General features: G+C 44.9%; 3 protein-coding genes and 1 non-coding gene across 4 annotated transcripts; all 4 read left to right on the top strand.

Moving 5' to 3' along the window:
* Positions 1-352: 352 nt before the first annotated feature.
* ANKRD34A (ankyrin repeat domain 34A) lies at positions 353-1882 on the top strand. Its single transcript, XM_021688074.1, has one exon. It carries the CDS (start codon positions 353-355, stop codon positions 1844-1846), a length of 1494 nt encoding a protein of 497 aa, XP_021543749.1. The 3' UTR covers positions 1847-1882.
* Positions 1883-4323: 2441 nt separating this feature from the next.
* LIX1L (limb and CNS expressed 1 like) lies at positions 4324-23907 on the top strand. The gene is made up of 6 exons (XM_021688075.2): positions 4324-4676; positions 13210-13373; positions 16759-16899; positions 22484-22579; positions 22893-22970; positions 23313-23907. Exons 1-6 carry the CDS (start codon positions 4385-4387, stop codon positions 23553-23555), a joined length of 1014 nt encoding a protein of 337 aa, XP_021543750.1. The 5' UTR covers positions 4324-4384; the 3' UTR covers positions 23556-23907.
* LOC110578458 (small nuclear ribonucleoprotein E-like) lies at positions 14058-15817 on the top strand. The gene is made up of 2 exons (XM_044913799.1): positions 14058-14351; positions 15785-15817. The coding sequence occupies exons 1-2, from the start codon at positions 14058-14060 to the stop codon at positions 15815-15817; spliced, it is 327 nt and encodes a 108-aa protein (XP_044769734.1).
* LOC123324643 lies at positions 14513-14619 on the top strand. Its single transcript, XR_006539921.1, has one exon. It is a non-coding gene; the product is annotated as a U6 spliceosomal RNA (small nuclear RNA).
* Positions 23908-25720: the final 1813 nt, after the last annotated feature.

Below are 25720 nucleotides of genomic sequence, written 5' to 3'. Positions count from 1 at the left end.
GCGGTATCCCTGCGCGTGCACGTACGCATTTGCACGCGCGCTCGTCCTTCAATGCGGGTGCACCCTTCCCATCTCCTCAGGCATGCGCTGGGGGGAGGGGGCGGCTCAAAGGCATGAGTTAGAGGAAGGACTGTGTGCCGTGCCGTGCCGTGGAGATCTCCCCACGCCGTCTCCTTCCACCGGTGCCTCAGTTTCCCTGCCTGAATCCGTCAATAAGATCTCTCTCTTTCTCGCAGGGATTGGCTTCGCCACTGAGCCCTCAGGCCTCCGCCAGCCACCACCCCCACGTCCCTAGACATCCTCGGCGGGCCCCAGTCCCGGCTCCATTGGTGCTCTCGCCCCTGCCGCAGCTATGCTGCACACCGAGGGCCACGCTCTTCTTCGGGCCGTGGGTCAGGGTAAGCTACGCTTGGCCCGTTTGCTTCTGGAGGGAGGCGCCTACGTGAATGAGGGTGATGCCCAGGGGGAGACTGCGCTAATGGCGGCCTGTCGGGCCCGTTACGACGACCCCCAGAACAAGGCGCGCATGGTACGCTACCTCCTGGAGCAAGGCGCGGACCCCAACATCGCAGACCGCCTGGGGCGCACCGCGCTGATGCACGCCTGCGCCGGGGGTGGGGGCGCCGCGGTGGCCTCGCTGCTACTTGCCCACGGTGCAGACCCCTCAGTGCGAGATCACGCGGGCGCCTCGGCGCTTGTCCACGCCCTGGACCGTGGGGACCGCGAGACCCTTGCCACGCTGCTGGACGCCTGTAAGGCCAAGGGCACGGAGGTCATCATCATCACCACCGACACTTCGCCCTCGGGAACCAAGAAGACTCGGCAGTATCTCAATTCCCCACCGTCCCCGGGGGTGGAGGACCCTGCTCCCGCTCCTCCCAGCCCCGGGGTCTGCACGTCGCCTTCCGAAATCCAACTGCAGGCTGCAGGAGGAGCAGGGGAACGGGGATTGCTATCCCCTCGCGCTCAGGAAGAAGAGGAGAAGCGGGACGTATTCGAATTCCCTCTTCCTAAGCCCCCTGATGACCCCTCCCCTTCTGAACCGCTCCCCAAACCACCTCGTCACCCTCCAAAACCACTCAAAAGGCTCAACTCCGAGCCCTGGGGCCTAGTGGCTCCTCCTCAACCGGTCCCACCCGCGGAAGGGAGGCCGGGGATCGAGCGCCTGACCGCGGAATTCAACGGCCTGACTCTGACCGGTCGACCCCGTCTTTCCAGACGTCACAGCACGGAAGGTCCGGAGGATCCGCCCCCGTGGGCGGAGAAAGTGACGGGTGGGGGTCCTCTCTCTCGCCGAAACACTGCGCCAGAAGCTCAGGAGTCTGGTCCCCCTTCAGGGCTGAGGCAGAAACTGAGCCGCATGGAGTCGGTGGAGCTCGATACCCCCGGAAATATTTGCCCCGACTCGCCGGAGTGCAGCCGCTTGTCCCTGGAGCGCCGGCGGTACAGCGCCTCCCCGCTGACCCTCCCTCCAGCCGGCTCGGCTCCCTCCCCGCGCCAGTCCCAGGAGAGTCTGCCAGGGGCTGTATCTCCGCTGAGCGGACGGAGGCGGAGTCCCGGGCTGCTGGAGCGGAGGGGCTCGGGGACGTTGCTCCTGGACCACATCGCGCAAACGCGGCCCGGTTTCCTGCCTCCACTCAACGTCAGCCCCCACCCTCCCATCCCCGACATTCGCCCCCAACCCGGAGGTCGGGCGCCTTCGCTGCCCGCCCCTCCCCAGGCGGGGGCGCCAGGCTCTCCCAGGACCAAGCGCAAGTTGGTGAGGCGCCACTCCATGCAGACTGAGCAGATCCGCCTGCTAGGGGGCTTCCAGAGTCTAGGCGGGCCAGGGGAGCCAGGGCGCTGAGAGGAGTGAGAGGAACCAAGGAGGGTGGGGATCAGGACCTTGATGGGACAGGTGGGAGAACCAGTTCACACACACACCACGGACATCGGGGTCTTTTGCCTGTGCTCCTGGGCACGGTGCACGCACACATGGGTAAAAAAGTGTCCACAAGCACAGCACTCTTATTCACAGGGAAGGGTAAGTACTCTCTCGACTGGGCATATAGACACATACATTCATGTCCTGGTCACTTCACATGCATATGGGGATACTTGTGTACCCATCCATAGGAATGGCACACACAGGGCCACTTGTGCTAGGGCCCCAAGTGGGTCCCAAAGTCACTTGCATTTGTTCAGAAGCCGTAGGGAACCCCTACTTATGGATAGTCTCCAATCTTTTTGCCCTTTTGCAGAAGCAATCCCCTGCTTTCCATGTATGCCCTGCAACACAGCCCGTTCACGACTTTGCACACTCTGCCCTCTTCCTGGATATCCCAACCTGTGTAGGTCTTGCTTCTCTCTCCAGGCCTGGCTCCTTGTTCACACCCTGCTTCCAGCCCTAACCACTTTTCAGGATATCTTCTTCACCCTCCTTGGGGTTTTCCTGCAGCAACCCTCAGCTTCAGTTCTGCTGCTGCCCTTCCTGCTCTCAGCTTTACTTCTCAACTTCCTGCTTTTTATTCCCACCTTGTTCCCCTAACCAATACAGGAGGTTGTCTCATTTTCCCAGGGAGTGGGTCATGGGCTCTATGCTGCTCTTCTGTCTGTCTGAGCTTATGAACACCCCCACAGGTAGAAGTGGGGAATAACCCTAAATCACTCCTCTCTCCACTTGACATATCAAATAAATGTGTTCAGAAGTCTCTGTTTTGTCACTTCTGCCTGAGGGTGTGGGGTATGGGGAATGAGGAATGGGGAGGGAGGATGATGCTTACTATAGCTCTAATGATCTAGGGGATACTTAGAGGTTCCAGCCACCTTCTTTGCAGGAGACCAACTGACCAGCTGTGGTTGCAGAAGAAAAGACAAGTGTCCTGTGTCCTGAAGGTTTTAAGGCATTTGACAGGCTTTCATTCGCTCAGTCTCCCCTATGTCCATCCTCAAATTCTTTAACTTAAGATTTCTAAAAAAGTACCTCCTACAAAAATTACCTCTGTCCACTATCAACAAATATCTCAGTAGATTGACTGCCCCTCTTTCAAGCTTCTTATTTTGTGACCATTCCCAGTTATTCCTTGGGGTTCTAATTTTCATCTCACCAGGTGCATTTCATCCATTTTTTTCTACTTCTTTTTAAAAAAGTTTTTATTTATGTAGTCTCTACACACAAAGTGGGGCTCGAACTCACAACCCTGAGATCACGAGTAACATGCTTTTCTGACTGAGCCAGCCAGCTGCCCCCAGTTTTTTCTACTTCTGACTTTTATTTCCCCATCCTGAGCCACGGCACAGTGGGGAAAGAGAGAGAGAGAGAAAAAAGTAGTATAACCTCACCTAGGGAAGAATGGCATGATGGTCAACTGACAAAGGATGTGTAGTGTGTATCTGTGTGCATAGGTGTGTGTAAGAGTAATCCGAGGAACCCAGCCTGACAGGTTATGAACAGGATAACTGTCTTAATCTGCCCCCTAGACTTCTCGGTTTTCTGGTTTCTGCATATATTCTAATTCTTTCTCACTCTAACGGGAGGTAAGGGAGCAGCCCATTCCACTCTTTCTCACGGTTTCCCCCAACTTAGAATAGGTAAAATCAGAAAATTACCTAACGATGCATGGTATAACGAAAAGATCAAAATATTGGGAATCAGAAGGCCTATGTCTGAACCCCTCTTTGCCATCTCCTAGCTTGAATTTTGGGCAATTTATCCAGCCTCTCTGAGTGTCCGTTTCCTTATCTGTAAAATAATAAAATCTAGTTAGTCATTGTGATTATTAAATAAGACAATGCTCTAAAGTACATTGCGCAGTGTCTGACATATAGTAAGTATATGCTCATGAAATGTATTCTTTCCTTGTTTTAGCTCCATCGCCCATTGCATGTGATCTTGGACAAGTCATAACTTACCTGTTTCCTCATCTACAACTATAAAATGAAGTCGTCGGACAAATGATCCCTAAGAATCCTCTTACAACTGTCCACAATTCTCCTCAGCCTGGCATCCAGGCCTTCCCCCCGCCGTTCCTCCCGCTCCCCCCTCCACACACACACAAGCTTCGTCCCAGGAGTCTAGCTTGCTTTCCAGTACTCCCTACAGGACTCCCGAAGAAGCGCCCAAGCTAAGCTTCTCCCTTATAAAGAATATCGCTTTTTCTCTTTGCAATTGGTTGTCCAGAACCTCCGCCCTCCTCGGTATTTTGCCTATGGCGGAGCTGGAGCCCTCCAGCTCCCGCCCAGTCTCTGGTGATTGGCATAGGACCTGGCTCGTCCCCGCCCCCGCTTGACTGACGGCTGCGCTCCGGCACCGCCTCAGTCCCTGGGCGCTCGCTGGCGGGGGTGGCTGGGACCGTTAGCTCGCCAGGCTGGCAGGCTCCGGGCCGCTACTCCACTGGCGGCGGGGATGGAGACGATGCGAGCACAGCGGCTGCAGCCTGGAGTGGGCACCACCGGGAGGGGTACGCTGCGAGCGCTTCGGCCCGGGGTGACTGGGGCCGCGGCTACCACCGCCACACCCCCAGCAGGCCCCCCGCCCGCACCGCCGCCCCCCGCCCCGCCCCCGCCGCCCCTGCTCCTGTCGGGGGCCCCTGGGCTGCCGCTGCCCCCGGGCGCCGCCGGCAGCCCCGCGGTGCTGCGGGAGGCCGTGGAGGCCGTGGTGAGGAGCTTCGCCAAGCACACGCAGGGCTATGGCCGAGGTGAGTCTGCGGGTCTGGCCTCCTGCGGGACACTCTCTGTAAAGGAGCCTTGCTCCCATAGTCCTCTGGATCGCTTTTCCTGGCGCAGAGCCCTCACATGCATTTCCTTTCGGGGAGTTTCCTTCTGGGCTACACACACACACACACGCACACACAGGCACGCACATAGGCGCGCACACACACAGAGGCACACGCTCATACATACGTCTCACCCCTTCCCCTTTATTGAGTTACTACTATATTCTCCAGGGACCCCTTTTTACAAATACAACCATTTTTTCTTCCCAGCCGTTTCTCCTTCAGAAATGGAATACTTCCTATAGCTTAACATCCCTTTGCCTTTGAGGACCAGTCCCCATTGTGTAGGATCCTACCTTTATGTCAGATCCAAGACATTTCTCATCCATACCCTCTCAATCTTTCTTCTGTGATCTCGGCAATTCCTGGGCTCCCCTATTAACTTACTCCACCTCCTTAGTCTTTTTTTTTTTTTTTTAAGATTTTTATTTTTTTTAAGTAATCTCTACCCCTAATGTGGGGCTCAAATTTACAACCCCGGGATCAAGAGTCGCATGCTCCACCAACTGAGCCAGTCAGGTGCCCCTCCACCTCCTTAATCTTGACTTTTGAATTCTTTTCTTACTTATCCTCACTCTGAAATTTCCAGTGCAACTTCAGATTTGCTGGGGAATTAGGTAGTGCCTTCACAAGTCACTTATAATTGTGTTTTTAAATCTGGAACCGTACCACTGAGTCCACACCACCTTCCTGTGACTTAGTACCTCACTTTGGTGTCTTTTTTAGTGTGGAGCCTCACAACTCTGGCCTCTCTGTCTGTCTGGCTCTGTTTTCCTGGCCCTTGCCCAGGAACTGAGGATAAATCCCAGGCCTTGGCTCTCTCAATGTTAAATTCTGTGGAAATGAGCCAGGCAGAAACCCTATTTCCATTAGAAATCTTTATCTTACAGATGCCTAATTTCTAGGGTTTCTGAGAAGGGGAATGTGAGGATTTTCTTTGTTGTTTTTGTTTAATCAGTGCAGAATTTCCTGAGTTTGAGCTCCAGATTTATAGTGTAACAAGGAACACAATATAGTGAGGGGTGTGGGATACAGAATGTAAGTCTGGAATTTCTGAGACATAACTTCTTTCTGTTTGGTTAAAGTCCTGCCTGAGCTGGAAGTGATTATATCTCTAACCTTCTAGTTGGACAATAATACAGAGAAAGGTTGTAGGGCTTTCTCTATGGACAGTAGTGACTTTTTTCCCTCCCTGTGAAAGTGTAGTGAAAAGAGCGTATGTGGGTTTTGGAGTCAGACAAGCGTGGATTAAATCCCAGATTAAATCTCTGTCACTTGCCAGCTATGTTTTTGGGGAAGTGACTTAACTTCACTACACTTCAGTTTCCTCGAGGGTTATGAGGGGGATTAAATGAGATATTACACCTGACACGTAATGGGTGACTTAAAAATGATGAGAATTACCTCAAATTTATTGGTTCATATTTCCTTGGAAAGAACATGTCTCATTTTCTCCCTTTCTTAGATCCAGACAGTATAAACCCAAATATTCCTATGAAAACAGATTTTTAGCTCCATTTGTTAGATGTGCCCAGTGATACGTTTACCATTAGTTTCCTTTTGTTCTTCAACATTTTGAACTCCTATCATGGGGCTGGCACTCTGCTAGGTGCTTGGAATGCAAATGCATGTGATTCTGAAATTCATCATGAGGGAATATAGTTGTTTGTCTAGTTTAATTCCTAGATTTAACAGGGCTTCATGATGTAACTGTCATCAGCTATTGTCCTGCTGCTTCCAGTCTTTTTAAGTTGAGACCAAGGGAGGGTCTCCGGGCATAGGAGTAGTCACCCTCAATCTGAACCGTTCCTCTTAGAAACTTACAGGCGTTTATTAGAATTGTAGAGGAGTGTACCATTTTTCTTGTCTGTGTTACCTAGGGCTTGGCATCTAAACTGAGTGTCCTGTAAAACCTTTTTCATTTCCTTAGGATGAAGGAGCAAGGGGATTTTACTGACAAAGAGCAGTCAGTCAGGCTTCAGACTCTGCAGCCATTCCTTCCTCCAACCTCCCAACCTCCTCATTATTCCTGAGTTTCTCATTTCCAGTCTGGGTGTCCAGCCAGTACTTTGGGAGAGTTTGGCAGGTAGTTCAGCTTCAGGCAAGCAGAATCTCTGCCGATTTGGCTCAGAAGTCCTTCACCACATGGAATCGCTTATTCTGCTTCGCTTAATAGGCAAAACTGCCATTGGCATGTACCCACGTACCCTTGTGACTGATGGCATGGTATTTGGGGGCTGGCTCTATTCCCGTGAATATAATTTACTTTGATCCTTGCCCAGACCTTTATCCCATCCAGCAATGCTTTACTGTATCATCTTCAGTTCACATCCTCCACCTTCTGACTGCTCCAAATTCACCTTTTCCACCTTTAGATTTACCTGTACCCGCGTAGGACCTCAGCATTTATTTAAAAAACACAAAAACAAAATTCTTCTGTTATTTCACCTATCTGTCCTAGATCTCCCCCCCCCACCCCAGCCCCCACCCAAGATACACACATAGCTCAGTAGGCTGCAGGATCTTAATCAGCTTGTAGTACACAGCGTTTGGAATCACAGAACCTCACCCTGTCAAACAATGGCTGTGTGATCTTGGATAAATTGCTTAATCTCTCTAGGCCTCATCTGCTTCATTCATTTGACAAATATTTATTGATCACCAGATGCAGTGGTGAACAAGACAGATACTCAGTCCCTATCTTCATGGAGCTCACAGTCCACAAGTATGTGTGAGGATTAATGGTGCAATAAGGCAGGATAGGGCAATAATAGAAAGAGGTTCAGCTTTGAGGCAAACAAACATTAGTTCTAAATCCTGGTTCTGGCCGCCATGGCCTGTTCCTTAACTTGTTTACTTTTTTTTTTTTTTTTTAAAGATTTTATTGTTAAGTAATCTCTACGCGCAACATCGGGCTCAAACTCACAATCCCGAGATCAAGAGTTATATGCCCTGCTGACTGAGCCGGCCAGGTGCCCTAACTTGTTCACTTTTTGAAAAATGGCTATTATAATACTTACCTTGATAGTTTTGTGTGGATTGAATGAGATAATGAGTGTAAGCCATATAGCACATAGTTAGGACTCAATGAGTGGTTGCTATTATTATGCATTTGGAAACCCTTTGAAAACTGCAGATGATAGGTATTGGTAGCATTTCCATTTCCTTTGCTCCTTTTTAAACATTGCATGTAGTCCCCCTCTAATGTTTGATAGCTGGCAATCTCTAAAACTGGCATGACTGAGTGACCTTGCCCTGTAACTTCTGCATTGCCCTCTTCAAACGTATAGTTTCGGAATTATTATTATTCTCCCTTTATATCACAGTATGGTTACATGATTGGAAGTTCTGCCCAGCTACTCCCCTAGGTTGAACAAATGAATCTTGGGTGGTATTTTCTGTTTAGTTGTTTGGAATCACAGAGAGCTTCTTTGCCTACAAGTGACTGTGGAGTTAAATTGATAGTCTGAACATTTCCAATTTTGGGGATGTTGGATTAGACTCTGTATTGGTTTCCTGTAGCTGCTCTAACAAATTATTGGAAATTTGGGGGCTCACCACAACAGAAATTTATTCTTTCACAGTTCTGGAGGCCAGAAGTCCAAAATCAGTATCACTGGGGGGCCAAAATCAAGGGGTCAGCAGATCTGTGCTCCCTCCAGAAGCTCCAGGGGAGAATCTGTATTCTTGCCTCTTCCATCTTCTGGGGGCTGCCAGCATTCCTTGGCTTGTGACTGCATCACTCTGATCTCTGCCTCCGTGTTCACACTGTCCTCTCCTCTTCTGCGCTTCATAATTCTCCTTCCCTAAGGACCCTGTGATTGCACTTAGGGCCCTGCCCAGATAATCCAGGATAATCACCCCACCTCAAGATCCTTAATCACATCTGCAAAGTTTTTGCCACCTAAGGTAACATTCACAGGTTTTAAGGATTAGGGCATGGACATCTTAACAGGGGGCATTTTTCAGCCTTCCATAGTCCTCGCCTAAAGTCACTGTCGTCTTGTGGTCCCTCCCTTCCAATGAGTCTATGCACTGGGCCATTCAGGGGTACATTCTCCAAGTTGAAATAGGAAATGTCAGATGGAAAATTGTTAACCAGCTTCCCTGTCTTCATAATAGTGTGAATTAAGCTGGGCCAGACTATTCTCGCCATCTTGTGTGATCAGGGAGAACCTTCTCATTCACCTCTCAATTGTATTAGCTATTTATCCATGCTCCCTCATCACAAAATTGTATTTTTTATGACATAAATTTGTTACTGTAATTTCATGTGTTGTTTTTTAAAAAAGATTTATTTATTTATTTGAGAGAGGGAGAGCTTGTGCATGTAGGGGGAGCGGGGCAGAGGGAGAGAGAATCTCAAGCAGACTCCCTGCTGAGCGCAGAGCTCTATGCAGGGATGTGGGGCTGGATCCCAGGACCCTGAGATCATGACCTGAGCTGAAATCAAGAGCTGGCTGCCTAATGGACTGAGCCACCCAGGTGCCCCTCATGTGTTGCGTTAATGACTTCACTGTATGGTAGATAGATAATCTGTACCTCTCATCCCACTTAGACATTCATATTTTATCTCCTAAGGACCAAAACCGGAATTTTTCTCTTTTGTTATTGTTCAACATCATGGGACAAGCACTTAAATATTCCTCACTATCTTGGTCTTTCTTGTCTCTTTTAGCCCAGCATCCTCCAGTTACTCCTAAAAAGCAATTGTAGCTGTTAGATGAGTATGTCGTGGTCATTGCTAACCCTCCCACCTCACAGTTCTCTAACCATCCTCATGTAAACCATTAGGTGCATGGTTCCTCACTGAAAATCTGATAAAACCTATGGGCACCCCCCCCATAAACTCTACACACACACACACACACACACACACACACACACACACAGACACGCGATTTCATTGTAGGTTTTAGGCAGCTTGTGAACTCCCATGAAGCTCAATCATGGATCTGATCTTGGACCCTGGGTTAAGATTCCCAAACTGGAAAGAACATTGGCATCAGGATGTCTACATTCAATTCCTAGCTCTGCCACAGCATGTGACCTCGAGCAGGTCATTTCTCCTTTTGTAGCCTGAGTTGGACTAGATGATCTCCAAAATCCCTGTCAGCTCTAAAGATCAATGAGTCTGTGAGCAGTTTCAAATTCGGATCACAATTAGTCGCTTTTCTCCTGAACATTCTGCTCAATTTCCCATTTCATCCATTTCTGAAACAAGACTCCCTATTTCCTTTGGCTTTGAGTAATCATTAAAAAATAGTCCTATGGGGTGCCCGGGTGGCTCAGATGGTTAAACGTCTGCCTTCGGCTCAGGTCATGATCCCAGGGTCCTGGGATAGAGCCCCACATCGAGCCCCACATCGGGCTCCTGGCTCAGCGGGGAGCCTGCTTCTCCCTCTGCCTCTCCCCCTGCTCATGCTCTCTCTCTCTCTCTGTATCTCTGTGTCTCAAATGAATAAACAAAATCTTTAAAAAAAAACAGTCCTGTACTGTGTGCCAAGAGGGATTTAACTGGATATAGACTGGACATATGCTTTTTAATAGGACCTTCCCGGTTACAATGGTTTCCTCCTCTTTCTCTTTATTTCAATATTCTCCCTGTTGTTTGCATGTCAAGAAAGCTGTCACCCAGCTCATTGTGCTAAATTGTCTCAAAGAGGGCCTGGGGCTGAAAAGATCTCAGTGGAAAGAACAAAGATGGCTAAGCTTTCTGGGCAGCAGTGACCTTTGAAGGGCCCCTGCCAAAACTAAGGGTGGGAAGGCCAGAGTTTCCTTTTCATGCTGCCTTTTAATGGAAGAATGAACATTGTAAAAAGTCAGTTAGATCCAGGGTGTTAGGAAAGAGCATGTGCGGCTTTCATACCCTGGCTGGTACACGGAATACTTGCTTCAGCTGCAGAGCAGGAGAGATAACAGTTGTTGCTGGCCACTAGATTTTGAATGCCTTGCTGACCGGCATTGTGTTTTATTCATCTTTGCATCTCTAATGCTCAGCATAGAGCTATGTACATATTACGGGCTCAAATTTCTGCTTAATGTGTGTGTGGCAGCCATGAAAATGTGCTATTCATATCGCCTGCTGCAGGGGCATAACTGACTGACAGCCTGAAGCTGCTGTCCCCTCTGTGTCCATCACCACATGTGCACTGAGGCCACATGTCCTGCAGGCTGCCCCCCACCCCCGCACCCCGTCCCATCAGTGACGGGGCCCAGCAGGGGCACTAACTCACACACATCCTGGTGAGGTGTGGATTTCCTTTGGCTTGTGGACTTCCCACTGGCCTGGCCGAACCTTTCTTGGAACTCTGCTGCTGACTGAGATTCTCGTATCCAGACCTCCTTCCTTCCCACGCCCCTTCTACAGGTGTCAGACCTTCAACATGGTCCGAAGCCTCTCCCTTCTCCCACTTCCTCCCTAATAAATCTCTTGCTTGTCTATCCTGTCTTGGTGTCTTCTCCCTGGCAGACCTAAACTAACACACTATAAAAGAATGAATGAGTCCTTGTAACCAAGAGTAGAGAGTGGCCATGTTGGAGGATATTGGAGAATGCATGTGATCATGTATTATTATGAGGCTTTTGTTAAAGCCACTTGAAATGTTTGGAACCCTGTAGTCAAAGTGATCCTTTCCAAAGGAAAACTGATTTCATCCCAAACCCTTCAATGGCTTCCCGCTGCTCTTAAGATAAAGCCAGTACTCTGCTGTGGCCTGCAAGATCCACTTTGGTCTGGTCCCTACTAACTTTTGCAATCTCACTTGCATACACTTTCCCTCTCTCTTTTCTTCGGGCCACACTGGTCCCTTTATTTGCCATCTTCTCTGCTGCTACAGAGTATATGTTGTTCCTTATGTTCAGAGCTCTGTCCTCTCACCTTTTTGCCTAGTGAATTCATACTCATATCTGTACTTAAATATCACTTTGTCAGTGTAGCTTTCTTTGGCCTTCTTAATGAGGTCAGATGCCCCCACGACATTTCCCATCATCTACCAAACTCCGTTATAGTGCTTATCACAGTTGCAGTTTTTCATTTGCTTGAGGTTCTCTGGTTAATCTCTCTCTCCCTCTTTAGACTGTAAACTGCATAAGGAAATGGAACAGGGTATGGTTTTGCTCACTATTGTAGCCTAGCATCCAGCACATAGTCTAGCACAGAGTTAGTACCCAATACATATTTGTGCAATGATTGAGCCCAAGTATTGGGGGAAGAGGGGACTGTTCTGGAATACAGTGTTTTGAGCCTGGTTTTGAGTTTTGAGTTTGATTTTACCTTAATACGTTAGCCGGTTACTGTTTGACAGATGGTGGCAGAAGTCTAGAGACTCCTGGGTCAGAGACAAAGGACTTTATTACTCACAGTACAGCAGGTAGCATAAGCAACAGATTTGTTTGCATCAGTTCTCCTTGCCTCCCATGTCTGATGTGAACGGCTCAGGTGCATGCTTGCATCGGCCACGGGCTGCATTACAGAGGAGGAACGAACACTGAGCTTGGGGAACTTGCCATTTCTTAGCAAGCAGTAAGCAGGCTTGTTCTTTGTCCCCGAGGGAGACAGTACCTCATCCCTCAGGTTTCTTGCTGCAAACACAATCCCGAGAAATGGCCCAAGGAAAGAGCAACCATCTCCTTCAAATCTTGGCATACCCAGCAAGATGGAAAGGCGCACAAGAGACCTGTGAAGGAGTGTCTCCCAATATACAGTTCCACCAAAAATTACTTTTACCTAGGGAAATCCTCAGAAGAGAAATTCATGCTCACACACACACACACACACACACACACACACAGAGGAGTGTAGTGTATATATATACACATAATGTATAATATTCCAGGATGGAAAAGGACTCTGGCTATGGGTTTGCTCACCAGAAGCATAGACTTGAGAACGGCTAAAAGGGACACATTTCCTTGAGTGGCAGTATTACACAGAGCTTAGGAACATTGACTCTGGAACCAAGATAGCCTGGCTCTGAATTCTTACTCTGCTACTTTCTAGCTGTTACATCCTTGGGCAAATTATTTAACTATGTCTCATTTCACTCATCTGTAAAATGGGGGCACGGAGGTGTTCAATAGATGCACTTCTTATTGTGCTGGGGATTATTATTCTCGGCCACCTGACCAACTGTGGAATGATCTACTTGCACTTCATCAGGCAGGGATAATGGTCTGCTGACCTGGAAGCTCTGCCTCCAATATTTAAGTTATTCTGCTTTGGTGTTTAGGACTAATCAAAATGTGAACCAGAGAGGCGGGGGAGGAGGCCAGGCATATACCGGTCTTGCTATGCAAATGCCTTAATCACAGTCTAGGTTTATTAATTTAAATGTTTTTAAGTGGTCATAAGGAGCTAAGGTGGGTTAGACTCTTGATGTAGGTTCAGGTCTCAGATACCGTCTTGAAGCACAGGACCACTCATTGCTGAACTTAACTGCTTCCCTTTTTGTAGTGAATGTGGTGGAGGCACTTCAGGAATTCTGGCAGATGAAGCAGTCCCGTGGGGCGGACTTGAAGAACGGAGCTCTGGTGGTTTATGAGATGGTTTCCTCCAACAGCCCTCCTTATGTCTGCTATGTCACTCTGCCTGGGGGAAGCTGCTTTGGGAGCTTCCAGGTAAGAGGTGCAAGGGGGCAGTAGTGAAGATAAATGCTTAAATGCTAGTAGTGGTTTTCTCCATCATTTTGGCCATTAAATCGCTGTCTGAAATCACATATTTGAGGACCTGAACCAATTCTGGGCACATCATTCTGGTAAGCATCTGAGGTTCATTTAACCACAAAAGAACCTCAGTAGCTTCTCTTTCAGCCTGCAAAAACCCACATCCACTTTGAATTGGAGTGGTTATGAATAGGCCCTTTCTCAGTATATCAGACTACCAGCACCTAGCCCATGTTCTAATCTGGCTGTCCAACTTCCTGCCATCTCTTTTTGAGAACACTGAATAGTAATTCCTTACCCACAGTACTTTTTCATAGGCAATTACTAAAAAAAGCAATCTTTGACTTCTTTAAGAGGTCAAAGGGGAGGGCCTCGGTATGGTGGAAATAGTACTCATCTAAGAGTTTAGAAGACCCAAATTCTTATTCCCCTCACTGCCAGCAGGGCAAGTCAGGTAAATTCTCTGGGCCTCAGTTTCCCCATCTATAACATGAAGGAGATAGGTTAGATTATTTCTAAAATCTTCCTAGTGCTAGCTTTCTATAATTATATGAAAGAACTGTGATATATGATGATGAACCGTGGTTGCTATTATAGGGTAATAAGAAATTTGACTAGCAGTCTTTGTCAGCTTCCACCATGACGTACCGTGGCCAGGGTCGAAAAGTGCAGAGGGTGATGGTGCAGCCCATCATCCTCATCTCCAGATGCTTGCAAAATAGATCTCGGATTCAGGTGTGGCTTCATAAGCAAGCGAACATGCAGATAGAGGGCTGTATCATTGGTTTTGATGAGTACATGAACCTTGTATTAGATGATGCCAAAGAGATTCATTCTAAAACAAAGTCAAGAAAACAACTGGGTCAGATCACGTTAAAAGGAGATAATATTACCCTGCTCCAAAGTGTCTCCAAACTACAAATGATCAATGAAGTGAGAAATTCTAGAGAAGTCCACGTAGTTTGTTTTTTTAGATGTCCTTTGTTGGAAGGGTAGTTCTAAAACATTTGGTTATATTATTTTGATTACCTTTAAGTTATTACCAGAGGACAATAAATGCTGTGGGATTGTTTTTATTTAAAAAAAAAAAAAGAGTGCTCGCTTCAGCAGCACATGTATTACAATTGGAACGATACAGAGAAGATTAGCATGGCCCCTGCGCAAGGATGGCATGCAAATTTGTGAAGCATTCCATATTTTTGTTTTGTTTTGTTTTTTAAAGATTTTATTTATTTATTTGACAGAGAGAGACACAGCAAGAGAGGGAACACAAGCAGAGGGAGTGGGAGAGGGAGAAGCAGGCTTCCCGCTGAGCAGGGAGCCCGATGAGGGGCTTGATCCCAGGACCCTGGGATCATGACCTGAGCCGAAGGCAGATGCTTAACAACTGAGCCACCCAAGCGCCCCACATTCCATATTTTTGAATCGTTGAGCACTACATCAAAAACTAATGATGTTACTATATGCTGGCTAACTGAACATAATAAAAAAAAGAAAAGAAAAGTTTGACTAGTGTGAATACTGTCATCAAAGATGGATTTTTTTATGTCACCCATAGGAAGGTAGCCTTCTGAAATGTCAACTTAGAGTCTGAATAGGAATTTAGAGGAGATAATAGACATTTTGTTGTGTTTTTATGGTTTATATAACCCTTAGACAAAGTTATAACCCCTGCTATGTGCTTCCATAGCCCCTTGAACTTCCCTTATCATACCACTTATCACAACATATCATGATTGATTATCTCACCTCGTGGATTATGCTTCATGGAGGCAGAGATAGTATCTGTCTTCTTTCTTGCTCAGTTTTAAATCCTTACTACCAACTCAGCACCCAGCAAAGAGGAGGCACTTAATAAATCCGTGGCATGAATGAGGGCCATTGTTGTTCAGTTCCTGCTCAAACAGAAAAGTCCTAAGGAGACTTCATTTCAAATATGGTGACTAAGTTTTTTCCCCCTCGGAACCCCAGCCATTTCAGAGAAATAAATATATGCCCAGGATGACTAATGTTTATACTTTCTCTTCTAGAAAATAAGGTCTCTCCTCCCTTCTCTCATCTCATCCTATTGTTGAATGAAGATTTGATAATTTTATGGTGATGTCCAGAACTGAGCCATCATAGTAATTTGATTTGTTTTTCCCCCAAAGAATAGAATTACCTATCTTGGCTTCTTTTAGCTTATATCTTTTATATCCATTTTGGTAGGTGAAATTTCTCCTGGTGGTTTTTTTCATGGATGACTTTTCAGGAATAGCACTATACTGTAGAATGAGCATCAGACTAGTGAGTAGAGACAGGCTAGTGAACAGAGAAATTGAAGAAGATGACTTAGGGTTAATGCACGAAGCACCATATTCTGACAGACCTGTCAGCTAAAGGAAATTGAGAGTTATTGATACTAAGGGTGGTTAATTAGCAAACATATCCTAGTCTACTTTTAAAAACTGTAACATTACTTTCTTCCTTTCCTCTAATCCTAATCATAAATGACAGAGGGCACAGAGGCATTTGAGGCTGCCAGTGATGATGAATTATAAAGGAATGCTCTGGTGCCTGGGGATTTAAGGTTGAGTGATTTACACTTCTGAAAACCAGAAGTTTAATATGATACCCACATTGGATACAATGCAAAAAACATGAATTAACTTTTAAGTTTTTCTTGCTTTGTTCAGGTAAGCTTTCCTTCCCCTTGCCACCCCTCTCCTTACTTCCACTGGGGCGAAAAAAGAGTATAAATTCCTTCTTCAGATCTTGGACTCTGTTCAGGGAGAGCTCATTGATTCATTGCATTATTGGGGGCGAATGCCTGCTCGAAGCTAAAAGCGAAGTCCAAGAATCCCAGATGGGTGCTTCTGGTAGAGACTAGAGGTCTCCTCCGCAGAAGCAACCTAGACACAGATTTGTTCTACTCTTAGGTTATCTAGAGGGATGAAAACAAATCTTGCCTATGCACAGAACAAGAGAACAAGATACAAATTTCGAGCAGGCTGGGCAGAATCTGGCTTTTGAGTAATTAATTCTGTCGACAGTTTAAACAGGGGTATTTTTTATATCCAGTATGGGTATGCTGACTTCAGCAGCCTTCCTCATTCTGCATTCAATTTGGTATGAGCTATCGCCGTCTCCAGTTCCTTAATGACTTCAGGATGTTGAATCAAAATTATGTTTCCAAATGCCTCAACCATTTTACAATACAAACTTTGGAGGGTTTGCTGAACGAACTGATTTATCCAAAGACTGTCCAAGCGTCTTCTTTCCCAGTGTTTCCTCTATCCCGTTTCTTCCTCTCTCTCAGACACACATATGTACATGTTTTCTCTCTCTCTGCCCTGCCTAGTTTTGCCCCACAAAGGCTGAGGCCCGACGGAGCGCTGCAAAGATTGCACTGATGAACTCTGTGTTTAATGAACATCCTTCCCGAAGAATCACTGATGAGTTCATTGAGAAGAGTGTCTCTGAGGCTCTGGCATCTTTCAATGTAAGTTACTGGGAGTTGAAAGAAAGGAGAGTGCGGGTTGGGAGAACTGGCTGGTTGGGAAGTCTTGTAAATCACTGGGAAACAGAGCAGGAATTCTTGTTTTCTTTCCTGTCTGTACCTCTTTCTATTTATTCTCTATCACTCTTGTGTATTACATGCTCCCATGTTTTTGTTGATATTTTGCTTCTTTCATTGTGTCTCTTTGGTATCTAGAAACCTTTAATTCAAGATTTATGGAATTTTAGAGATATTCCAAAATTAAAACTGAGCTTGAATTCTACTTTTCCCAGTTTTGGTTTAAGAACTTACTCCCTTCTTCCTTCAATGTTTATTTGTTTATAAAAAGCTCCATGCCAAGCATGGAGCCCAGTGTGGGCTTGAACTCATGACCCTGAGATCAAGACTTGAGCTGAGGTCCAGAGTCGGACACTTAACTGACTGAGCCATCCAGCCGCCCCTTTTTTGGTTGTTATTCTTTTTTTTATATATGACTGTTCTTATTGTCACTTGTCTCCCTACTTCATCTATTAGTAAAGAACACTTTATAATACAGTGTCTTATTTCCTTTTTCCCCTCCTAGGAATGGGGTGGATAATTTATTTACTCTCCTTAAAAAGAATGTCTGTTCTTTCAAATGATGATGATGATGATAACCATAGCTAATCCTGAGTATTCACTTTATGCCAGGGACGAATCCAGGGGATTTATATGTATTTTATCTCATTTGATCATCGCAGTAACGCTCTGAGGTATAAGTACTATTTTTTACCCCTATTTTACAGATGAGGAAACTAAAAACATGGAAGTGCAATTTTGCCTGAAGGGCTGTAGCTAGGAAGTGATAGAGCCAAGACTGGAACCCAATTCAACTTAGAATTTTCTATCTCAGGAGCACATCTTAGAAATGAATGCTGCCTTCTTTCTTCCTTCCCACAAGTTCACTGATAGGTTGATAAAGTCAGACAAATTCTGTTTCTGTTCTCTTTGAATTTAAGATGTAATTACATATACTAAACCACCTTGGTTATCTGTTTGTGTATTTATCAGTGTTGAATACTTTAAATCATAAGTTGGCTTCCCTCTGTTACCCAGGACCCATCTGATTTTCCCCCATTTCTCTTTGCCCCAGTCAGCAGTATCTACAGGGAATAAAGACAATTTTTATATTAATCAAAGTCAATTAAAATGAAGAAAGTACATTTATCACTCTTAAGTCATCTAATGTATTATAAAATTAAACATTAGTTTGGATTATAGAAAGCAGTGGTTCATCGTTTTGAAATTATGTTTCTACGAGCTACGTGACTTTGAGCAAGTTACCTAATCTAAGTCTCAATTTCCTCATCTGTAACAATTATACCTATCACACAGGATTATTGGATAGAAGAGAATATATTCAAGCACTTAGCATATGTTACCTGTTTAGATGCCTTTGGATGCAAGTAATAGAAAAATCTCACTTCAAACTGACTTAAGGGAATAAATCAAGAAAGGAAACTTATTCTCTAACATGACAGGAAGTTCAGAAGTAAAGATTTCAGGGCTGGTTGATTCCATGGATCAAGAATGTCATCATTTACTGGCCTAAATTCTTTCCATCTCTCCACTCAGCCGTCCTCTAGATATTGGCTTTGTCCTTCGGCTGGCTCCCCTTAGGGTGTAAGACAGCTAGCTACAGAATTTCAGACATTAAATACAGATATAACTACAGTTAGAGACAGAAAGAAACCATTTTTCTTTCTCTCCTCTCTTCCTTCCTTTCTCTCTCTCCTTTCTTTCTCTTTCCTTCATTTTCTTTCTTTCTTTCTTCCTTTCCTTCTTTCTTTCTCTTTCTTTCTTTCTTTCCCTTCCTTCCTTTCTTTCTCTTTCTTCTTTTCTTTTCTTTCTTTAAGTAGGCTCCACACCCCACCCAATGTGGGGCTTGAACTCAGAGGACCCTGAGATCAAGAGTCACATGCTCTACCGACTGAGCCAGCCAGGTGCCCTGAGACTGTCTTTTAGTATCTCTTTAGCAGTAAGGAATATTTTTCCAGAAACCCTCCAGCAGACCTCCCTCCTACCTCCCAATGGCCAGAATTCTCACCTTAAAACCAATTACAAGCAAAAGGAATTAGGATTTACCCAGTGGAATTAGAGGATAAAATCACTCTTCCCTGGGGGAGGCACATGGAAGATGGGTAGGTACTGGAACAAGATTAAGATTCTATAGTAACAAAGAAGAAAATAGATGTTGGGTAGGTCACCAGCAATGTCTACTACAAAGCATTTAGGAAATATAAATTAGTATTATTCCTGCCATTATTTCTATTTGATCAGTCCCTCAAAATTGAGAATTTAATAGATTTCTCATTAATTTCCCAATGGAATTGCCATACTCCAAATAACGTCAATTAGGTATTAGCTATGGGTAATGTTTACATTTCTGCCTTCAGCTTTTGTTCTTTAATAGTCCTGACTTGAGGGGCACCTGGGTGGCTCAGTCGTTAAGCGTCTGCCTTCGGGTCCTGGTATCAAGCCCCACATCGGGCTCCCTGCTCCTCGGGAAGCCTGCTTCTCCCTCTCCCAGTCCCCCTGCTTGTGTTCCCTCTCTCGCTGTGTCTCTCTCTGTCAAATAAATAAAAAATCTTTAAAAAAATAAATAGTCCTGGGGCGCCTGGGTGGCTCAGTTGGTTAAGCGACTGCCTTCGGCTCAGGTCATGATCCCAGCGTCCTGGGATCGAGTCCCACATCGGGCTCCCGGCTCAGCGGGGAGCCTGCTTCTCCCTCTGACCCTCTCCTCTCTCATGCTGTTTCTCTCTCGCTCGCTCTCTAATAAATAAATAAATAAAATCTTTAAAAAAAATAAAAAAATAAAAAATAAATAAAAAAATAAATAGTCCTGACTTGGGAGACTGTATTGTATTATGTCTTTTGACCAATCACCCAGCCTCTGTAGCTCTGAATTTCTTCATTTGTAAAATGAATAGGTTGAATTAAATTAACTCTAATTTCTTTGCAATTATATTCTAATGTTCCTACCACTTACCAAGTATTCTGTGATTAAATGTTTATTGAATAAATGGAGTTCATTTATAGCCATGTTAGATGTAGAAGTGTAATAGGAGGTAAATATTCCCAACTTGTGGGTCATGCCACTTCGGTGTACTCTGAATAGGTTTCAGTTGTGCCATAATATTGATCCCCTCAGCTTTCAAGGGACTGAGCAAGGCCCAGGGCAGATGGACTCCTCTGCCAGCAGCCTACTCTGTATACCGCAGTTGGCTGTACAGAGATGATCATTACTTTCTATGTACTGTATCATGGAAAACTCTGGAGGTACTGAATAAGGTATCATATTGAATGATTATAGGCAAAAATGAAAAGATTACTTGCTTCAGGGCCCTAAATGCTAATAGTGAATATTACTTTTGTCCTTCCTCCCTCTAGCTTTTCATTTTTAAATCCAAATTTTGTGATCTTTGCTTCGCCATGAAGATTAACTACATGTTGGCATGTTGTTTCTCATGAGCCACAAAACAGCATGGGTTGATCTTGTGTAGTTGTGACTTCTTGTCGATTCTAGCACAGTGAAAACAAATAATAAGCTAGCACTTATGATATACTTATTGAGTACATTGAATTATTTTAGGTGTAATACATATACAGTAAATACATATACATGAAAAGTGCCCCATAATGAACTGAATTTGGATATAACTTGATTGGCTCCTGACCTCTACCCAGTCCCCTTTCTCAAAAAGAGCAGAATCTTAGGTGTAGGGCAGGAATGGTCATGTAGAACAAGCTACAAAGAGCAGGCAACTTCTCAGGAAGCAGGAGGAGAAAGTTGGGTACCTGTGTTCCCAGTAGTCTCCTGGCTTTATTTTCTTAGATCAGGTTGACAAAAAGGTCACCAATAAACCAGGAGATGCCCTTATTTTGGAAGTCCCAGCCAGCTCCAGGGTTTGGAATTATCTCTAATAACATTAAACCACCACCAAATAGCACTAAACCAGAGCCAGTACCAGAATGGATTTGGATTGTGTAACTGGATACCTAGTCTAATGTAATAATGTACCACATTTTATATAATTGGAGTTTTTAGACCACACTTATCCCTTTTTAAATAATTTTTTTATTTTTTAAAAGATTTTATTTACTTGAGAGACAGCACAAACAAGGGAGAGGGGCAGAGGGAGAGGGAGAAGCAGACTCCCCACTGAGCAGGGAGCCTGACGTGGGGCTCAATCCCAGGACCCCAGGACCATGACCTGAGCTGAAGGCAGACCCTTAACCAACTGAGCCACCCAGGCACCCCAATAATCTTTTAATTTAATTCTCAAAACAATCTTAGAAGATACATCCGTGATTATTCCCATTTTACAGATAAGGAAACAGAGGAACAGAGAATTTAAATGACTTCACTAAGGCTTCAAGACTAGTAGGAGATCCAGTCCCTGCTCTTAACTTCTATACTGTATTGCCTTTTTCACAGGACAATGTATCTTAGTTCTACCCTTACAGGGTCATGTCACCAATAAGACACACAAGGCAAATGTCCAAGAGGCCAAACTGCTATCTAGAATTTACCATGCTGATGGCTCCTACTGTTTCCCTTTAAAGTGCATTTGCCCAATTATCCTTTAGGCTAGTCCAATCCTGTATGCTGAGATCACTCTGTTTTTTGGGCTGAATCAGGGATCTTCTCTATGTCCAGTGTTCCCTCTTTGTAAGATAGGAAAAATCAGATTGACCTCTGTCACCTGAGTTAATATGTGTGATGACTTTGGGGTCCTCTAGGTCTGTGCTGACCAGCAGAATAGACACCAGCCACATGTAGCTATTTAGCACCTGATATGTGGCTAGTATGAATTAAGATGTCCTGTAAGCATGAAAGAGACACCAGATTTTGAAACCTTAGTATAAGAAAAATAATGTAAAATATTTCATTAAAAATTTTTATGCTCGGAGTGCCTGGGTGGCTCAGTCGTTAAGCATCTGCCTTCGGCTCAGGTCATGATCCCAGGGTCCTGGGATCAAGCCCCGCATCGGGCTCCCTGCTCAGCGGGAAGCCTGCTTCTCCCTCTCCCACTCCCCCTGCTTATGTTCCCTCTCTCGCTCTGTCTCTCTCTGTCAAATAAATAAAATCTTTAAAAAAAGTTATGCTAATTATAGTTAAGATAATATTTTGAATATATTAGCTTAAATAAAACATGCTATTAAAATTAGTTTTACCTGTTTAATGTGGCAACTAGGAAATTTTATTTTTTTATTTTTTTTTAAGATTTATTTATTTAGAGAGAGAGCTCACAAGTGCTTGCTGGGGTGGGGGGGCGGTAGGGGAGCAGAGGGAGAGGGAGAGAGAAACCCAAGCACACAAGCTCTGTGCTGAGCGCAGAGTCCTAGGCGGATGGATCCCACGACCCTGAAATCACGACCCAAGCCTAAACCGAGAGTCAGACGTTCAACCAACTGCGCCACCTAGGCGCCCCTAGGAAATTTTAAATTAGGTTGGGGGCTCGCATTATATTTCTACTGGACAGTGCTGCTTGAGGTCATAATCCTGATTGAAAATCTATTTATCTTTTCCTTTCCTCTGTTACAGGGCAACAGGGAGGAAGCTGACAACCCAAATACAGGGATTGGTGCCTTCCGGTTCATGTTGGAATCCAATAAGGGCAAGTCAATGTTGGAGTTCCAGGTACTGTTCCACCTACTTCTCGGGCTCTAATAACTTGGATCAACCTGTGGATGGATGGACAGATAGATAGATAGATAGATAGATAGATAGATAAATCTCCTACTAATCCCTAAGTCACTGATACTCAGTTGGAAGGGAAGGGAGAGGTTAGAATATTTTTCAAAATATAAATATCTTCCTTTCCCAAAGGGCGTATCAGAGATGGTAGGAGATGCTTCCATAAATGTACTTTGTAAGAGGTTCCCCATGTAATTCTGATGCAACCTCCTAATATAAAATCACTATCCTGACACTTCATATCTTCTTCCCCCAGGAACTAATGACAGTTTTTCAACTGCTGCACTGGAATGGCAGCCTTAAGGCCATGAGGGAAAGACAGTGCTCTCGGCAGGTAAGAGGTCCTATAGGTAGATGAGAGGAATCTGGCAGAAGGACTATTTTGAGGTGGCTATTCTGTTAGAAATAAGCAGGCCTATAGTTGCCAGGTTGTGAATACTGAAAGCCTCACTTTAAGTGCCCTCTTCATTCCGATCATCTTTCTTATTTAGATCTTAGCTGTCATTCTTTTGCCTGCCTTGCTTCCCCCACCAGGAAGTTTCCCTTAAGACTCTTCTTAGAGGACTTAAGTGCTAACTTCAGTTAGGACTCCAAGGCTGAGTTCCTAGCCCTGCTGGGTCAATGTGGTATGAAGCTTGACCTTGTCAGTGATCTTCATATTCCTTTCCCCTAACAGGAAGTGTTGGCTCATTATTCACACCGGGCCCTGGATGATGATATTCGCCACCAAATGGCATTGGACTGGGTGAGCCGGGAGCAGAGTGTGCCAGGGGCACTGTCTAGAGAGCTGGCCTCTACTGAACGGGAGCTGGATGAAGCCCGGCTGGCAGGCAAGGAGCTGCGCTTCCACAAGGAGAAGAAAGATATTCTCCTGCTGGCTGCTGGGCAGTTGGGCAATATGCATTCTTCCAACTGCTAGGCATCCACTCACATACTCCCCATCCTCTCTAGACCCTTTTTTATGTCTTTTCTAAGACTTAGTTGATTTCTGTACATACTTTCTCAATTTTATACTTTAAAATATAGATATATATGTATATGTATAAATTCTACACTCAGATTCCTATTTGCTGAGAGATCCCTTTTCTTCTGGTTTTTGGATGTCGTTTCATTTGAAACATCGCCACTCCGCTTTTAAGAGGCTGTCTTCGGAGCTTACACTCCCAGTAACTCTGTGTATTCATTTCAATAGCACAAGATGATGGACAAAGTGTTCTTTAATGTAACAGGAAGCTTGAATAAGGACTATGTGCCCCACCCTCACCCTCATTCCTGCTTTCTCTTGGATTCCAAACAGGGTATGAGTATGAAGCCTTTGGCTTTGGCTTATCTTGAGCTGAGCCTACTTGGTAGAGTTGTTCCTCCAGTAACTATATATTTCCTAGCCTAGACTCCCCCCCAACCCCCCGCCACTATCTTACTCCTCTTCTGCCTTCAAGTGGTACTTCATTTTGAGGCTTCCTTTATTATTTGGAAGGAAGTGGAGATCTGGTATCTTATTGTTAAAATCATTCCTGAGAAACTTCCCAGAGAGAGGAGAGGAATTATAAACACAACCCATAGGTGTTTACCACCTAAATTGCCTCTGGGGCGTAGATACCATACTAAACTGATAATCTAGCTTTCCGAGGTATTCTGTGCTCCAGAAGGGGTCAGGGTTGAAGCTGCTTATCTTCAAATACTCCCTTTTCTCTCCTCCTCCCCTGCTCACCCAGCTTAGTTGAGTCCAGTATTTAGACCATCCTGCCTGCAGAGATTGGTAGAAGGGAAAACATTTCCCTATTCCCTCTCCTCCCATCATTTTGCTCTTTGGAAACAGCTGTCCTGTTTGGCGAGGGCCATGTTCCGCTCTCTCCCTCAAAGTTGCTGCTGTTTGCTACCTTAGATGTCCATAGATTCAGTTGTTTTCTCTCTTTTCTTTCTCCTTCCTCCATGTTGATTATTAGAGCATGAGTCGATCAGGAATATGAGCCTGGCATTATGGCACTTCCTAATTGGAACCTTGGGAGACTACAGGAGGGCAAAGAGGCTCAATGATTAACTATTTGTGTTTTTAAGACTTCCTCTCCCCACCCCACCCCGCCTCTCCTGGGTGAAACAGGAGAGAAATGATCTGGAGTACAGCAAAAGCATTCCTCTTTGGGAGAATTTTTTGTAGGTCTCTCGAGGATGTATTTTCCCCCTTTGTTTTTGTAATCTCCTTTATACTGTATATAGTATATAGTGTTCAGGGCACTTTCTAAAATGTGCTTGGGAAGTTTCATGCTTCTGCAATTGGACTTTCCATTTAATGATGATACACTTTGTTTTTAGAAATAGGTTAGGAAATAGGCCACAATTTGCTCTTTTGGGCCAGATAGGGATAAGATGAAAGTCAGCTTCTTTGCCTTTGAAATCATCTTGGTGACCAGTACAAATGGGATCAGCAGTAAGGAGTCTAGCAACTGTTTTAGTGCTTGAAAGGGACCTCCTTGAATTCTCCAAACCCCATCTTTGTATACCATGAAGCACATATAGGGTTGGAGTAGAGGCTCCTACAATAAATAATAGGTATGTCTGTTCAGCTTTTATTCATATTTATAATCCAGAAATCCTAAACCTCATTTGTCCTATGCTCCTTTCTCTGGGAAGTATGAAGGGGTGTGAGTTATGGGAAGAATTTCTTCTTGCCCCTCCTGGATTGACTATTTTTCTCAAATAACAACCAGTAAGATCCCAAAGAACTTGAGAAAAATTGTTCCCTGATCTGTCCATTTTCATTGTTAAAGAATTTACTTATCTTTTTAGTACTTTCTATGTATTTTATATGTATAATTTTATATAATTAAAAATAGATTTTTGTCTAGTGAGCCACATTGACTCTTTCTTGAGACCTATGTATCAGAGGAGCTCTAAAACGACCCTTTCTTTTACAAGTACACTAAAAGAGAATTTTGATTAGTATTTTTTGGGTGATAGAAATAAAATTGTACTGCTGGGGGAAGGCATTCTGCCTCCTCTTCTCCAGACATTTGAGGAGTCTGGATTTTGTCACTGATCCTTTCTTCTCAAGCTCTACCCATTTCCACTGGCAATCTCACCCAC

The sequence above is a fragment of the Neomonachus schauinslandi genome, chromosome 4, assembly GCF_002201575.2.
Source record: "Neomonachus schauinslandi chromosome 4, ASM220157v2, whole genome shotgun sequence".
Classification (NCBI taxonomy): Eukaryota; Metazoa; Chordata; class Mammalia; order Carnivora; family Phocidae; genus Neomonachus; species Neomonachus schauinslandi.
This window is presented reverse-complemented; position numbering and strand designations above follow the sequence as displayed.